This window comes from Solanum dulcamara, chromosome 4 (genome assembly GCF_947179165.1).
Source record: "Solanum dulcamara chromosome 4, daSolDulc1.2, whole genome shotgun sequence".
NCBI lineage: Eukaryota > Viridiplantae > Streptophyta > Magnoliopsida > Solanales > Solanaceae > Solanum > Solanum dulcamara.
The window spans coordinates 3565177-3581486 of record NC_077240.1 but is presented as its reverse complement, the minus strand read 5'-3'; the positions used below and the strand labels follow the sequence as shown (position 1 = coordinate 3581486).

Genomic DNA, 16310 nt, shown 5'->3' with positions numbered 1-16310 from the left:
CCTTGTCCCTATCCCAAGATTAGTAGTCTCTGTAAAGTTTGAAGAATCAGTACTTGGTGTTGATAGGTAGAAGCGCCGTGCCGTGCTGCAGCGTCTTAGTTGAATCTAATTCTTTTGCTCATTTCGAAGAATACAGCATGCCATGGCCAAAGAAAATGAGTGATTCACAAAATCCTGCTCTATTTTACTCATTAGAATCGAATATATTGAACAAGATCACCTTATTTTGTCTTGTTGCACACTACCTAGGTCCCATTTCGACGACCTTTTTCTTTTTTTCTTCTACGTTCAAATCCTTGGGGAAAGCTTAATTTGGAAATGCACGTTAGTAGTAATTTGGATTTAACCTTTTGCACCAAAGCAAGAAAACCATACACTATATATGGAGGGGGGGTGCGACTGATTAACCGAACAAAAAAAAGTCTATTAAATTATTGGGTTAACAGTTATTTAATGATTTTATAAAAAATAATTATTAGATTATCGATTCGGTATTGGTTTTATAATATTGGGTTATTGGGTAAATCGATAAAACCCATTAAAACTATGATAGTTTACTAATTTAATTTTTAATTTTTTACTCATACACTAATATCAAAAATATAAATTTATAATCAGTTAATCTCTATATAATACTATTTAGTATTTATTATTTTAATATTTACCATTTAGGCTATGCCACTTTAAAAATTCAGCGACAAGGGTTTCAAGTTGCAAGTTTACAAGTTGCTAGACGACGGCTCCAAGACTCGTATATTTGTTTTAAAAGTTTTTCTTATTGGTTAAATCAAAAACCGAACCATTAAAGATCAAAAACCGATAAATCAAAAATCGATAACAAATATCTTATTGATTTAGTTATCAGTTTAACGTATTTAGAAACCAAAAATAGATAAACCAAACTAATAATACTTAAAATCAAACCGAACCGATCGATACACACCCCTAACTATATAGATACGGCATATATGATTTAAAACTTAAGTTATGAGAACTATTACGGTCGTTTGGTTGAGGAGTGTTTGGAATAATTAATTGCAACATCAATACCGCACAAAATAATATGCATGGCGTTTGGGTTGGCTATATAAGAAAAAATAATCACAACATAATCGTTTGATTGACGGTATTAATTTATATGCAGGAATTTGTGTAATATTTTATGTGAATAGAATATAGAACAAAAATACATGTATTAGCAATGTGGAATTAAATTATTCAAAGATAAAAATGACAATTTCATGTAACTAAATCATTTATAACAATCTTCTCATCATTCATTAATGAATGACAATCCCTTCAATTATTACACTAGATAAAATTGTCAATTTCATGTAACTAATTTTTGGGTCAGAAAGAAAATAGACCTAAACTCTCACTTGACCACATTTCCTTTGTGATCCATCCCACACCACAACTTTTGATTCTCGATTTACTAATTATTATTTTTTATAACCATCTAGTATATGATGACTCACTAATCCCATCAATTCGAAGTCATGTTGCAAAAGACATTAAAAGAGGTAAACACACTAAAGTTTTGGATAGTTTTTATTTTCATGATTCAAACCTAGCACCTTAGTAAGGGTTTTATCCATCTCTCTACAGCACTGAAATTCTTGTTTAACTAGTTTTTCTTTCTCTATTTATGTGATAAAGATGACCGTAAGGATGCTGACACGTGTCTCATCCAACTATGAATGACGGCTCCTACCATCTTGGTTATGAAAATCTGACGTCAAATAAACAATATTTATTTCATAGGAGCGATATGCCGACCTAAAATCTCTGAGATCATAAGCGGCTCTTGTTATGGAGTACTGCTCTGTGGATCCCAACACCTTGCACGTAAGGACTCATTGCTACAATGTGACTTTCAAGATTTGCAATTAACTTTTTAAAATGACAACATTTACTCGTATATGTGTAGAGAATAGTGGAAGAAAAGTATGATTGGGAAGACATTTTGCTAACCCAAATCGTTAACTAAAATTGAAAGATTCAATTAAAGAAGAGGAAGCTAGAAAGGAGAAGAAATATTTTGGAAAAGAGAACTTGGTTAAGAAGAAGACTCTTTGATTTAGGTTTATTTTTGGTTTTTGTTGGGTTATAAATGTATAAGACCATCCTCTATTTATATTTGTCTATGGATGGTTCTAGAAATTCTTCTAGATACTAGGAAGAAAATTCTAGTAAACTTATCTTCTATATATAGATATTTCTTTAAATGGTTATCCTAACTATTACTCTAGATTAATCTAAAAAGACTACAAATATCTCATTCTCTAGAACATCTACACATTTCTTAGATACAACAACTCTACACAATTCTAGAAAGTTTCACTAAATATCTAAAATTATTTGACCATCCAAAAAGTCATCTTTATTTTTCATACTCCCCCTTAAAGTGACTTTTTGAAAACCACCCCAAGCTTGTTGCGGAAGATACTCAATCAAAGGTTTGATCATTTCTTGGTGAAGATCTCAATAGTTTTCTTCTGACTCCTCTTGTTTCTTCAAATGATGAATTTTTTCCATAGTCAATTGATTTTACAAAAAAACAATAATACATATTGATAAACTTTTCATTTCTGTAACGTATCGACGGCTTTGCGAACCAAGTGAGTCAGAGCTTTGTCGAGTTTTATGTTGTTGAGTTCTCGAGCTCCCCCTTTCTCTTAGCTTTCTGATAGTTGTACTATCTGGATAAAGATCTGTGTTGGGCAAGTTTGGAACTTTGGAGTTCAAGATTTTGAAACCTGCTCCTTCTAACGCAACTCCAACCTCCTCATTTGAGTCGTTGATAGTCTGTTCATCAATTTTCTGTGAAGCCTCAATATTATAATAGGATCCACAATCAAATTTTCTTTCCATCTCTTCAATAACTAATTTATCAGCTTTAGGGCCTCCAAAAGTTATGTTGCTTGTCTCTCCTCCTGAAATTTGGCCTTCAAAGCCAACTTCTTCATGTATTTGATCATCTTCTTCTTCATTTTCTTCTAGTGTTTGCTCTAAGTCAGTCATTGACCTTGATATGACAGATGATTGACTAGAGATATCAACTTCTCCTACATCTTCTGCAGTGCCTTCTCCGTAAAAGTCACCACTAGCATATATTGTTTCAGAAACTGTCTGTTCAGGATCTACTTCTTTGATTTCTGTGATATCAATTACCATATCACCAATATTAGCGTCTTACTTCTCCTCGTGATCGATTGTATTATATCCTGAATCCACAATCCAGTCTCTTTCAAAATTAATGGAAGCTATGTCATCTACTGCTCGAGCCTCAGCTAAGAAGCACCTTCCTAGTCTTCTTCTTCAGCAGCTTTCTCAGCTTGAACCTTATTGCTCTCCTTTGCTCGACAATATCTTCTTATGTGTCCTATTTCATCACAACGGTAACATTTGAGAGGCTTCTTATTGTAAATGCTAAAAGACTTTTTGTTCTTTCCAAGCGATCTTAAATAACTTGATAATCTAGAGAGCGGCATATCTCTTGATTTTCCTCTAAAGTTCCTCTTGTCGACTACAGGAGCATTTCCTTCCCTTTCTTTGATAAGTACACAAGCCAACTGTTTGGCTTGTAGCTCCTGTGACGACAACAAATTCTCAAATTCCTCCAAGGATGGTTGTTGAGCCCATCCTTAAGTTGACATCACGAATGATAATTTTTCTCATTCGTGCTTTAGAGATAGCCTCTTCCGAATTTAATAAAGATATCTCAGAACATAAGTTCTTAATTTTTAAAAAATACTCAGCAATAGAAAGATTACCTTGAGTGGTTTTGGCTAATTCATTCTCCAATATCTGTAGCCGAGCTTCATTCTTCTTGTTGAACAAATGATCGAGGATCCTCCATTTTTCATGAGCTGATTTACACTTTACAATATGATCGAATAAATCAGAGGAGATTGTCCTCTTCAGAATGAACTCCGCCTTCGCTTACTTCCATTTCTTATATGCACTGTTATTTTTCGATTTGTCATCGGGACTTGTGTTACTTCCATTAACAACATCCCACAAATCCTCACCACAAGGTATGATTCCATACATGTCTCCCATACCTTGTAATTAGATTGGTTCAATAACTCCATCCCCAATCCGTTAGCACGACCGTTGACATCCATAAAGAGAAACTAGTTGAATTTTTCACTAACCCAATCTTGAAATAAAAATCAGAAGCCAGTGTATGGGTATGGCTATGGCTATGATACCATGTAGAGAATAGCAGAAGAAAAATATAATTAGGGAGACCTTCTACTAGCCCAAGATCATTAACTAAGATCAAAAAATTCAACTAAAGAAGAGGAAGCTAGAAAGGAGAAGGAATATTTTGAAAAAGATAACTTGTTTATGAAAAAGACTCTTTGATTTAGGTTTGTTTTTGGTTTTTGTTAGGTTACAAATGTATAAAACCATCTCCTATTTATATTTGTCTGTGAATGGTTCTAGAAATTCTTCTAAATACATCTACAAGAAAATTCTAGTAAACTTATCTTCTATATCTATATATTTTCTTAAAATGATTATCTTAGATACTACTCTAGATTATTCTATAATTGACTTCAGATATCTCATTCTCTAGAACATCTATACATTTCTTAAATACAACAAGTAACTCTACACAATTCTAGAAAGTTTCACTAAATATCTAGGATTATTTTTCACAATATGTACCATATTTCTGCTTTCGATCGCATAGATTTTAACTTCAAAGTTTTGGAGAGTAATACACACAGAGAGACATACTTCTATATTTACACAGTAAAAAGAATAGTAAATATAGAGAAAGGAAAGCAATTAAACTCAAAACAATTTAGCTACTATTGAATTGTAAAAATGATACATAACTACCCTTCATCTTCCACGTAAGGTCTCTTTTTAAGACAGATTAAAAGATGCAAATGGTTGCATCCAAGGACATGCTCTAGTGTCAATGAAGTGGGTACAGATCATAAGGTTTCAGGTGCACGATTCAGGTTCAGATTTCCTCCATTTGTCCAAAGTCACATGATACATATGTTGATAAAAGATAGCAGATAGTCAAAAAAATCAATGGATATAATGCGTAAACTAATTCGAGCAACACGATTATAAAAAATAAAATAAAAAAGATACAAATGGTTGTGATGGCTACTTTGTTGAATAAGGGCGGTACTTTTAGCCAGAATTTTATTATTCTTAGTGCAACAATAATTTGGTTGGGCTCCACTTTCGTGCACCATAAGAATGGAAACTTATATTCTCTTCGTTGAAGCCTCACACATCAATATCATAGCCTAACCATTAAAAATCTAAACTCTGAGGTGGCTAAAGCATCACAGTCGTGGCATCACACTTTTCACTAGTACACTGTGCTGAAGCAATTCTACAATTAGATACTGAAAAAGATTCCTCTTTACAAGTATTGCTATATGTAAAAAAAACAAAGTCCACTAACATATTGTATCATATATTAGCAGTAATCAAATAGTATTACTTTTCACGATATTATGTTTTACAAACTAAAGAACATCTACCGTTCACCTTATATAACTAGCCAAAAACATCAACTACTTGTAGGGCAACTGCATCAATATCGATTCTTGTCTAGTAATGTATCACTAAGTAGCAATTATACAAAAGTTTATAACTAGTTAGGCAACGGATGAATAATTTATATTTTAGATGAAGAATAAAGCTAGATAATTTTGAGAAGTTTATTTCAGAGTTCTCTATATTGGAAACACTAATAACTGAATTCTTGAATAGAAATATTTAAAAGGATATACGGAAGGAAAATGCAATCGTGACAATTATATCATAGCAGTTATACAGAAGTAACAAAGTTCTATAGTTGCTGATATTGCTTTTGAAGCTGAAAAAACATATCTACTAATCAGTTATGTCATATAAAGAAAATTAGAAAAGCATGTCCTGTGCTATAATAACTCAAGAGGGAGAGTCGTGTTATGAAAAACATTATTGCATTGTTCAAAAAATATTTTCATATGTTATATATGCAAACTAATGAGCATATTTCAAAAAGTCATCAAAACTTTTTGTTGTTTATGTTGGCTCTATGTTTCTATAATGGACCACGGACATGCTCATTTTTAGTTGAAAGAGAACTTTTGAATTGAGGTGCCATCATATATATATGTGTGTTATTTTATGAACTCGATTAGGATACTATAACATCTATATTTTCTGTATTTTACTAACTATGATCAGTTTCAGTTCGCCCCACGCCCCCACTCAATCAATCAACAACATTAGTATACGGAGTATAATCCCACAAGTGGAGTATGGGAAGGGTAGTAGGATGTATGCAGACTTTATCCTATCTTAGTGGGCTAGAAAGGTTGTTTCCGATAGACCCTTGGCTCAAATGAGGTGCACATAACCAATATGAACGAGATTTTTCTTCTGTTTGATAAACACCATTTCTTCTGATATTATCTCGAAAATATGATCCACAAACGAAAAAGTGAAACTTAAAGAAAATCAAAAGATCACATGCGCACAACTATGAGAACAAAACGAAAATAGTTACCTCTAAAAGAAGAGGAGCACAAAAATATACGTTAAAGGAGACAAAGCTAAGTACTCAGCTATTGGTGTGAGTTTTGTCTTGTTTCAACACAATAGGTCCACTTCATCAGATGAAATTTGATATGCTTAATGTGGTCCAATTTCCTCCTTCTACCTTGATATGTATGAATCTATTATATGGCATATCATGATACACTAATGTAATAACCCCTCTTACCCAACATTTAACCTTCTTCCCTATATATCCCAGCATCTTCTTCCTAAATATAGGGACAACTCTTTCTCACTAGTTAAATAATCCACCGAAGCAAAAGAAATAATAAATATAATATAAGATTGCAAAGCACAACACTGAACTTCTCCATTTGGATGGAGAATATTTCTTGTTACATTCTTTACTTCCTTCTCTTTCTTATAGCTCTTACCTTATACCATCATATTTCATTAAAGAAATCAAAAAGGAGAAACTTACAAAAAGCAAAGCTGCCTCCTGGTTCAATGGGCTGGCCGTACATGGGGGAAACTCTACAACTGTACTCTCAAGACCCAAGTGTCTTCTTTGCTAACAAACAAAAAAGGTTCTCTTAATTCAAAGAGAAGAATATTCATCAGTTTATTGAAAGCATATGCCATATACTCATTCTATTTCAAATGTTTGTTTGCAGGTATGGTGATATATTCAAAACACACATTCTTGGGTACCCTTGTGTTATGCTAGCTAGTCCTGAAGCTGCCAGATTCGTGCTGGTAACTTACGCTCACTTGTTCAAACCAACATACCCTAAGAGCAAAGAAAGGTTGATTGGCCCTTCTGCTTTGTTCTTTCACCAAGGAAAATACCATTCTCGACTAAGGAAGCTGGTTCAGAGCTCTTTATCTCCTGAAGCTCTTCGTAAACTAGTTACTGATATCGAGGCCTTGGCCATTTCTTCCTTGGAATCATGGGCGGAAAATAACAAAACCATCAATACATTCCGTGTGATGAAGAAGGTTTGTTACTAGTAGCTCGTGCTACTTGTTAAATTTTGAGACTATCTCATCTAAAAAGTTTAAGCTATTAAAAGAGCATAAGCTTTTAATTACTTAATTATATCTTCAAATGGGCTCACCTCAAGATTTAATCAATAGATCAGTCTAACACGTGAATCTCACGGACATGTTACAGTTCTCCTTTGAAGTTGGCATTCTTGCTATATTTGGTCAGCTGGATGCTAAGTACAAAGAGGAGCTCAACAAACACTATACCATAGTAGAAAAGGGCTATAATTCTTTCCCTACGAGCATACCCGGAACTGCTTATTACAAAGCTATGGTGGTAAGTAAAGCTTCTCTTATTCCTTCCCTACGAACTTACTGGGAATAACTTGCTTATTCCATAGCTTTATGCTGAAATTTCCTGTTGTTGACAAAGGCAAGGAAGAAGCTGAATCAGATTCTTAGTGAAATAATCAGTGAAAGGAAGGAGAAAAAATCGGTAGAGAAAGATCTCTTGTGTCATCTGTTGAATTTCAAAGATGAGAAAGGGAAGACTTTAACAGAAGATCAAATTGCTGACAATGTCATCGGAGTACTCTTTGCCGCCCAGGACACAACAGCTAGTGCTTTAACATGGATTCTTAAGTACCTCTCTGATGACCAGAAACTTTTAGAAACTGTTAAGGTATTGTCTCCAGATTCCTTTTGGTTCCTATCTACCTTTTTTTCTTTCTATTGATTAGTTAAACAAACACAGTGAAAAGGAATTTTACTGTATCAACTCACCCGAAAAGATAACTACAGGTAATCAATTAGTTAGCCTACTAAAATAGGCTAAAATGCACTTTACTGTAAAAACAAATTTACAGTATCAGTGTACATATGGTATGTCCCTTTCTGTTTCCCATCTCCATTAGAACTTCTAGCATGTTCTATTGGGAGTACGGCTCCCAAGTTTAAGAAAAAAATCCTTTCAAGTGCAGGCAGAACAAAGAACAATTTACAAATCAAACAGAGGAAAGATGCCGTTGACATGGGCTCAAACAAGAAATATGTCACTAACTTACAGGGTAAATCTTTTCTTCTTAGAACTAGTTATATTATACTCGCAGCTTTAGGAAACGAAAATTCCCTCTCATCAAAACTTCGATTGCAGGTCATTTTAGAGAGCTTAAGGATGTCTAGCATTATATCTTTCACCTTTAGAGAAGCTGTGGTTGATGTAGAATACGACGGTAAGTCATAGTTATCAAATATAAGTTCAACCATGGATATATATGTACAAAAGGACACACATATATTAACTCAGTGCTCCTGTAGGAATGTTCTAGTTATCTATTTTACACAGACGACTTCGTATCCGATACTAGAATGTGTTGAGTATTAGTAAATACTTAATAGTTTGCTTTTTTAACTATCCCTTCGGCCATTTTATATGAGGGTTTGACTGGACATGAAAATGTATATAACATACCAAAAGTACCGTAACTATATATCTAGTGGTTTTAAAGATATGGTGTTATTCCTATAGTAGCATTTCATCAAGGGTACCATGAGAAAGTTCAAGTAAATAGTTTTCAGATAGAGAACAATGTTAATCAAAACCACATGTCAGACTCATTGGACACAAGTACATCAAGACAAATTGAGAAATGCATGTATCGAAAAAACTTTATTTTGTGCCTCACACAACTTACACTAATTAAGTAATTATGTAGGGCTTCTTTTTGTCTCACGAGTTGGTGGACCCAAATCATACACTTTTGGGTTCACCAACGTGTGAGATAAAAAGAAGTCTCACACAACTAGTGTCAGATTTGGGTCCACCAACTCGTGCGACAAAAAGAAGCCTCACACAACTAGTGTCAGTTGTGTGAAGCACAACATAATCTTTTCATATGTATCGTAATTGATTATACCTTCAATCCTCCAGTAAGGCCTTACTTCATTTAACATGAGTAGTAAAGATATCTTTAATGCAGGTTACTTGATTCCAAAAGGTTGGAAGGTCATGCCACTATTTAGAAACATTCATCACAATCCAGAATTTTTTGCCGACCCTCGAAATTTTGATGCTTCTAGATTTGAGGTATGTGGTGATCGAGTACTAAGCAAAGTGTTTTTCAATTCTCAACCTGTCTAGAATTTTAAAATATCTAAATTTGGTTTACTCCAAAAATATATATATATATATATATATGTGTGTGGTGGTGGATGGATGCAGGTTGCTCCCAAACCCAATACCTACATGCCATTTGGCAATGGTGCCCATGCTTGTCCTGGAAATGAACTTGCCAAACTGGAGATGCTGATTTTGATTCATCATTTGGTTTTCAAATTTAGGTACGATAAGGACATCATATTTGCTTCTAGATTCATAACTGTATATTATTTTGAGTCCACAGTTTTTAACTACTTAACAAAATCAATCATATATATATATATATATATATATATATATTTAACAACAATAATAATAAAGAAAAACTGCAATAACGGCAGATCCAAAAGTTTTAAGTCAGCAGGTGGGAAATTCCAAAGCATTAGGACTTGTCTATAATAATGGATACAGACTTCTTTTATTGTTTTCTTTTCTAAATTATCTATACAAGCAGATGTCATGTGCTCGTGTGTTCAAGTGTTGAAGAAATACATCTACTCAACTCCCAACCACATAATTCTCACAAAAATCTAGTAAAAGGAAAAGATTGAGTTTAAAGAAATTTCTTCTCAGTTACAGCTCCCCTTGTATTTATGTCACACTACAAGATTCTTTAAATTTTCAAATGTAGCTACTAGAAGCACGCTAAATATATCTGTGTTCTAACTTCATTGGAAATTTATAGTCATGCATTAACCATTGCAGGTGGGAAATCGAAGTTTCCAAAGGAGCAGTACAGTATAGCCCATTCCCAATACCTCAGCATGGACTCCCATGTAGGTTCTGGAAGGAAACAAGAAGCCAAACAGATCCCTAGAAAACAAGATGCGACCTGATAAAAACTAATACTAGCAATAGAAGGAAAAAACAAAAAAAACCTCTGAATTTAGTTTTACTGTTTCTGGTGAAACTAATCCCAGCAACTTTTTTGTTTGCTGGGTTCTATTGTGTTCCCTTTGATGAAATTGTACTATAAAATTATTAGTATGCAAAGTCAATCACATTTTCTAACAAAGAAAGCAATATCTTTTCTCGCTAAATTGTGACATAATGTATTCCTAGATTATTACTAGCTCTGTACTATAACAATATTTATGCCTCATTTCCAAACAAACTGCACTTAGTTATTTGAATTCTCACTTACCGTGTTTCTCCATTTAAAAATTCATCTCAGGAAAACATTATACAAAACAAAATAAAAATAGAAAGTACTTGAAGTTATCTATATTTAATCTCTGAGAGAGCTAAAAGAGTTCTAGAAAGTAGAGGACCCCAAGTAAATGTACTAACATGATGAAAACATAGTTTCAATAAATTAGTTACGCCTATATAGATTTTTGTTCTTCCACTGTGTTCTATCTTAAGCTAAGTTTGCATGGACTCCTTCCTAGCTTTATATATTCCAATTTGGTGAAAGATATGATTCATATAGGTTGGAAAAGCACCACCATAGTAGAATATTACCGGTCAAAAGAAATGATGTTCAATGGAACATTTCTGTGTGCATGGCATTGGAGCACATATATTACTTCACGTGGGAGTCAGCATCACTGGGCCTAAGAAGATCCAAGTGTCCCAGATGCTTGAGTGGCTGCAGAAAAGGAAATGTCTTGATCTAATGGGAAATTCCCATTGTGGAAATTAGCACTTACGGTATAGGATGAAGGGTCCCATTAGACATGTCACTACAAAAATAGCCATCATGTGTACAGTGATCCTGAAGAGATTTTGGTCTGGTCGGCTACACTCATGAGATTTTCTGGACTTAATGGAAACAATTGCTATGGGGAAATAGCAAAATGGAGGTCACGTAGATATTAGGGCAAGGAATTACCTTGTTTTCTAGCCCACACACTCTTAGTCTGGAATGTTCCAACCGAAGATGGTTCTGACTTGTATATACATACCAAAAGTACCTAATAAAAACAAAAGGTAACACCAATATCAATAGAACCTAATAGCCATAAACAAATTAAAAGAAATAGAATGCAAAGGCATCATAAGCATTACGTGAATAGAATACGTAATACATCACAGCATGTGAAATCAACATGAAAGCTACTAAAAATTTTGAGTGTTTCATGACATGACTCTAATTTTAGTGGATTTTTGTATGAACCTATTGACAACAAATTGCATATCTGAAGTAAGTGAAGCTCTTCATAGAAAGAGTAAATTTCAAAGATAGAGCTTCCGGCTCGATTTATCACCTCGATAACCTTAAGGGCAGGAAAACAGGCTTGTCAATGTAACCTCAAGCAATATATGGGCTATGATATTTTTTTGCAGTAGGGATGTAACTGGGAAAGCTGACCAAGATTGTGCACGCATAACTACAACCATGATGTTGCATGTTATTTTAATCTCTCTGCAACCATGAAGGCATATATGTCAACATAGCATAACTTTCAAGAAATCAAACTAGTGCCCTCCTTTCTGAATTAAGAGAACCGGAGACTTAAACATTGTGCAGGAAAACAGGCTTGTCAATGTAACCTCAAGCAATATATGGACTATGATATTTTTTTTGCAGCAGGGATGTAACTGGGAAAGCTGACCAAGATTGTGCACACATAACTACAACCATGATGTTGCATGTTATTTTAATCTCTCTGCAACCATGAAGGCATATATGTCAACATAGCATAACTTTCAAGAAATCAAACTAGTGCCCTCCTTTCTGAATTAAGAGAACCAGAGACTTAAACATTGCGACTTGCGAGGATGAAAGACTAATAAGAGATCAATATGCTTTCCGACCAAAGAAACAAACGGGGCATGATTGGTGTGTCACCATGTAGGAAATGAGAACACACCTAAATTTACATAATATATCACCAAGACAAGCATACATAATACATTAATTATGTTAAGCAAAACAAAATGACTACTATTTTTGGAGATTATATATATGAAAAACAGCTTTATTTTTGTGAAAGTAAGGTCAGAACTGATGGCAATAGTTTCCATCAAAATGACTAACGAGAGAAGACCACGTTTTGCAGGGAAGGTCTCAGTTTAACAAATTAATCTAACAGCAATGCAGTTTTGGTACATCTTCTTAAATAGCATGTACTTAATATACATCAGGCTTCTGTCAAGATACATCGGGATTGGAACTTTTATTTGGATGAAGATCTTATTTAATTTTGAAACAGTAATTAGGCCACACATGAACTGTGGTACAACTGTTATCAGCTTAGCCAAAATAACAAATACAACAGACGGAATGGATTCTTGTTCGTATTAACATCAGAATATTTTGTCAAAACCAATGACTATTACTCAATAAGATTTCATTAAAAATTCAATCATAGCTCCTTCTATCAGTGCAATCTACCACTGCAATTAAGCAATTTACAAACATAGAGTTTAGGAAATCCATAGCAATAATTGAAGGACAAAAGTCTTGCTCCATAAATTATACAAAGGATCTTATTATAAAAACTAGGGCCTTTCAAAGGCTAAAAGTAGATCAATCAACCAAGTCACATGTTTCCATAGCAACTAGGCAGACAAAACAATTACCTATAGATCGATCAAGAATTCAAAAACAGAAAGAAAACCACAATTGATTCAATCCTATTATGGAGACAGTCTTGCTACAGCTATTGCAACCCCTATGCTTCAAACTTAAAAGGTTTCACCCTGTTGGTAGAGGCTTCAAGCACTACATGTACAAGTCGATAGAGTAAGGAGCTGTCCACGCAAGATCTTTCACTATCTTGAGTCAACAAAAATGTCAAACATTTGCAACCTTTGAATCATCAGTTCTGAATGATCGTTCAAGGATGTAACTAATACAGAAAACTCATAACAAGTCCTTAGATGTTATTGTTCCCAACACTACATATATACTGGATAATAATCCTCCTCATATCTAAGTACCAATTTTTTATATTTAAAAATTAAAAACATCCACTTTGTACAAATTAGGAGAAACGTTTCAATGTTGTGTGCTGCATATATTGATCATGAACAAAGATTTGTATTTTGCAGTACAGGAAATATGGCTGGTTCATTGTTGTCTTAACTAGTTAAAGCTAGCAGAATCTGAGAAGCACTTTCCGGAGTTGCTCTCCTACAGACGACAGATGCTTGATCATTGAGATCTTCCGTGAAGAAAATATGACCTGACATTGCACTATTACTTTCAAGAAGTAGAAAGTGAATTACATTCCAGTTAAGGGTATCCTACAAGCTGCAGATATATCTTAAAACATTCTGATATTGGCTCTATGGAACATTACCTTCCTTAGAACATTACACAATTCATATGAAGCCTGAAAGCCAAGGGCATTCAACGAAAGGCTTCCCCTGAAGATACAGATCGATTTGAAGTTAGAAAATTCCTGAAATTTACTCGTGCAGATCTCCCATCAATATCTATGTAGCAACAGAGAAATTAGCCAGCCATTCTAAATCAATTTTACATATCTTGTTTAGCATCAAACACCTCCAAGGGAAAAGCACCTAAAAGATAGATTGCAAGCTAAGGGCATCATATTAAAGTCGCTAAGCAAAAATCCTTCCTCCAGCCCTATCTCAAAAAGGAGAGATCTCCATACCCCATGAAGATACGAAAACACTTGGATTAAATTTATAAAATTGTCATTCACTAGAGTGGGCATAATAAAATAAGTACAACTCTGTTCGTTCATCATACATCATTTGTCATTTCCCAGCACTCTAACTTAACAAGTTCAATAACTAGTACATGAAAACATATTGTAGTTGTAGTATATAAAAACCGGTGTGTGGCCAGACACCAGAGGGACCTGTGTCGATTGGGACGACTCTTGAAGATTCTGCTCAAGACACCACTTACTAGAGAATAATAGTACTGAATGAATCAATACCGTAACAATTTACACAATCTCATAGATCACTCATTATGCACATAAAAATTCTTCGAAGAAACATGTGCTTATGCTTCATATCATTATCAAGTAATATAAGTACCTATACTTATCCAAAACAGGACATGACCTTAACAATCAAAACTACCTCATTCCCTTTATTTTTGTTCTATACTTCCTTTCCATTACATTATATTACTCCGATTTTCTATAACCTACTTAAATAATCTCCTCTACACTCTACAGCTAACCATAATTTATCAGATTACCTAGCATAATTACACAAATTGTTGTAACATTTAAGCATCGTTGATAAATCAATCCGTCCCTGAACAAAAGCCTGACATATATATATCAAGATGCATGTAAGAATGCAAATACATAAGCGGCCCTATTGGTCGACTTAAAGCTAAAATTGACGAAACATGAAACAATTTTCTACATTCAAGAGACGTTATACATTGCTGAGACTAAAATAGAAGATCGGAATGTGTTACCGAGTAGAAATTCGGGAAGATCAGTCACTAGTGAAGCGAATCCTATCGATCGTGTGGGTCGATCTTGTTGTTGCCCTAATTCCCATAGAAGCATATGACGAGTTGAAGACGTGTTTTAGAAAATTTTGGAGGGAATGCAAACTGAACGCGCAAAATGCAAATAGCCTTTTCCCGAATGAATTCTTTTTACTTTTATTTTTATACGGGCGTTTGCAGCGGGACCTCCGGAATGGTCGTGCAGTGTGTAATTTCAGATTTACAGTATAAGTTTGGGATAGCTTAACTTATTTTAAGTTAAGTCAAATAAATTTAATTACTTTTTTGATTTATTTTAAATATTTTAAGTTGATCAGTCAAATATTTTAAAAAGTTATAAGCAGTTTATAAGTCAATTCAAACATGTCCTTAATAGAAGTTATACGGGGAGAAATTAAAATATATATATATATATATATATATATTCATAAATAAATGTTAAATATTTGTATGATAACAAATTATTTCGTTGAAACTTTAATTATAGAAGATTACGTTCTTTTAAAGACAAATTAAAAAAAATTGTGTTATGAAAATGAAAGAGATAGAATATTATGTTTTGAATCAAGAGTCAATGTGACGTTTAATTGTTTGGTTTGTCATGTGAGCGCATGTAAACTACAAGCATTTTATTTTAAAGATTATTAAATAAAATGTGCGTAAATAATACGATTTGATCAATAAACAATTGATGCAATTTTTAATCAGAATGCTCAGTTTCAAATTTTGAATATGCCGTCAATGTGTCTATTTTTTAAAAGTGACAATGTTATACATAATTTACTTCTGCATTTGAAATATTTGTCACTTTGATAGAATAAATATTAGATAAATCTCAATCTCAATTCGATATTAAATAATTAAATATATGTCGTTCAACCAACAACAACAACAAAACACAGATTCAAAAGTACCCAATTGTCTTCATCCGATCTGCTAATACAAATCTGATACTATATATTTCTGTTCTACTAAAAAAATTATGTACCTACGTACTCCTTCAATTCTATACTAGTTATCACTTTTTTTTAAACGTCTCTTTAAAAATCAATAATTTTTTTAAAAAAATTATTAATTTATCCATTGACTCTTTTTAATGAAAGCTTAATATGAATAATTTAATAACTTTTTTTGAACTATTCAAATTTATAATTTGTATGCATTGTAATCAATATTATTTCTTTTTAAAGTAATTAATTTTAGAGGCAAAATTTAAAAAAAAAATCATTTAATGATATTGACCAC

At 33.4% G+C, this 16310-nt stretch overlaps 1 protein-coding gene and 1 long non-coding RNA gene across 5 annotated transcripts; one reads left to right on the top strand and one right to left on the bottom strand.

The window, feature by feature from the left end:
• Positions 1-6647: 6647 nt before the first annotated feature.
• On the top strand, positions 6648-10775 carry LOC129885546 (abscisic acid 8'-hydroxylase 4). Of its 2 annotated transcripts, XM_055959853.1 has the most exons (10): positions 6648-7115; positions 7203-7527; positions 7703-7852; positions 7949-8197; positions 8496-8582; positions 8669-8747; positions 9495-9601; positions 9737-9855; positions 9995-10096; positions 10379-10775. In XM_055959853.1, exons 1-10 carry the CDS (start codon positions 6907-6909, stop codon positions 10488-10490), a joined length of 1539 nt encoding a protein of 512 aa, XP_055815828.1. In that variant the 5' UTR covers positions 6648-6906; the 3' UTR covers positions 10491-10775. The 2 variants fall into 2 exon arrangements, with proteins under 2 accessions (XP_055815828.1, XP_055815827.1); XM_055959852.1 differs by lacking the exon at positions 9995-10096 and having other exon boundaries at positions 6655-7115.
• LOC129885547 (uncharacterized) lies at positions 7595-15261 on the bottom strand. Of its 3 annotated transcripts, XR_008766089.1 has the most exons (5): positions 15030-15261; positions 13924-13990; positions 11884-12041; positions 11508-11589; positions 7595-7933 (listed from the first exon to the last, which is right to left on the bottom strand). It is a non-coding gene; the product is annotated as an uncharacterized LOC129885547 (long non-coding RNA). The 3 variants fall into 3 exon arrangements; XR_008766090.1 differs by lacking the exon at positions 11884-12041; XR_008766088.1 differs by lacking the exons at positions 11884-12041; positions 13924-13990.
• Between the last annotated feature and the right edge of the window lie 1049 nt (positions 15262-16310).

What these genes read in the sequence shown, in the direction of transcription:
- LOC129885546 (XM_055959853.1), top strand. Translation starts at nt 6,907, where the DNA reads ATGGAGAATATTTCTTGTTACATTCTTTACTTCCTTCTCTTTCTTATA. An exon ending in TTTGCTAACAAACAAAAAAG is followed by an intron (nt 7,116 to 7,202) that starts GTTCTCTTAATT and finishes GTTTGTTTGCAG; the next exon opens with GTATGGTGATATATTCAAAA. An exon ending in CATTCCGTGTGATGAAGAAG is followed by an intron (nt 7,528 to 7,702) that starts GTTTGTTACTAG and finishes GACATGTTACAG; the next exon opens with TTCTCCTTTGAAGTTGGCAT.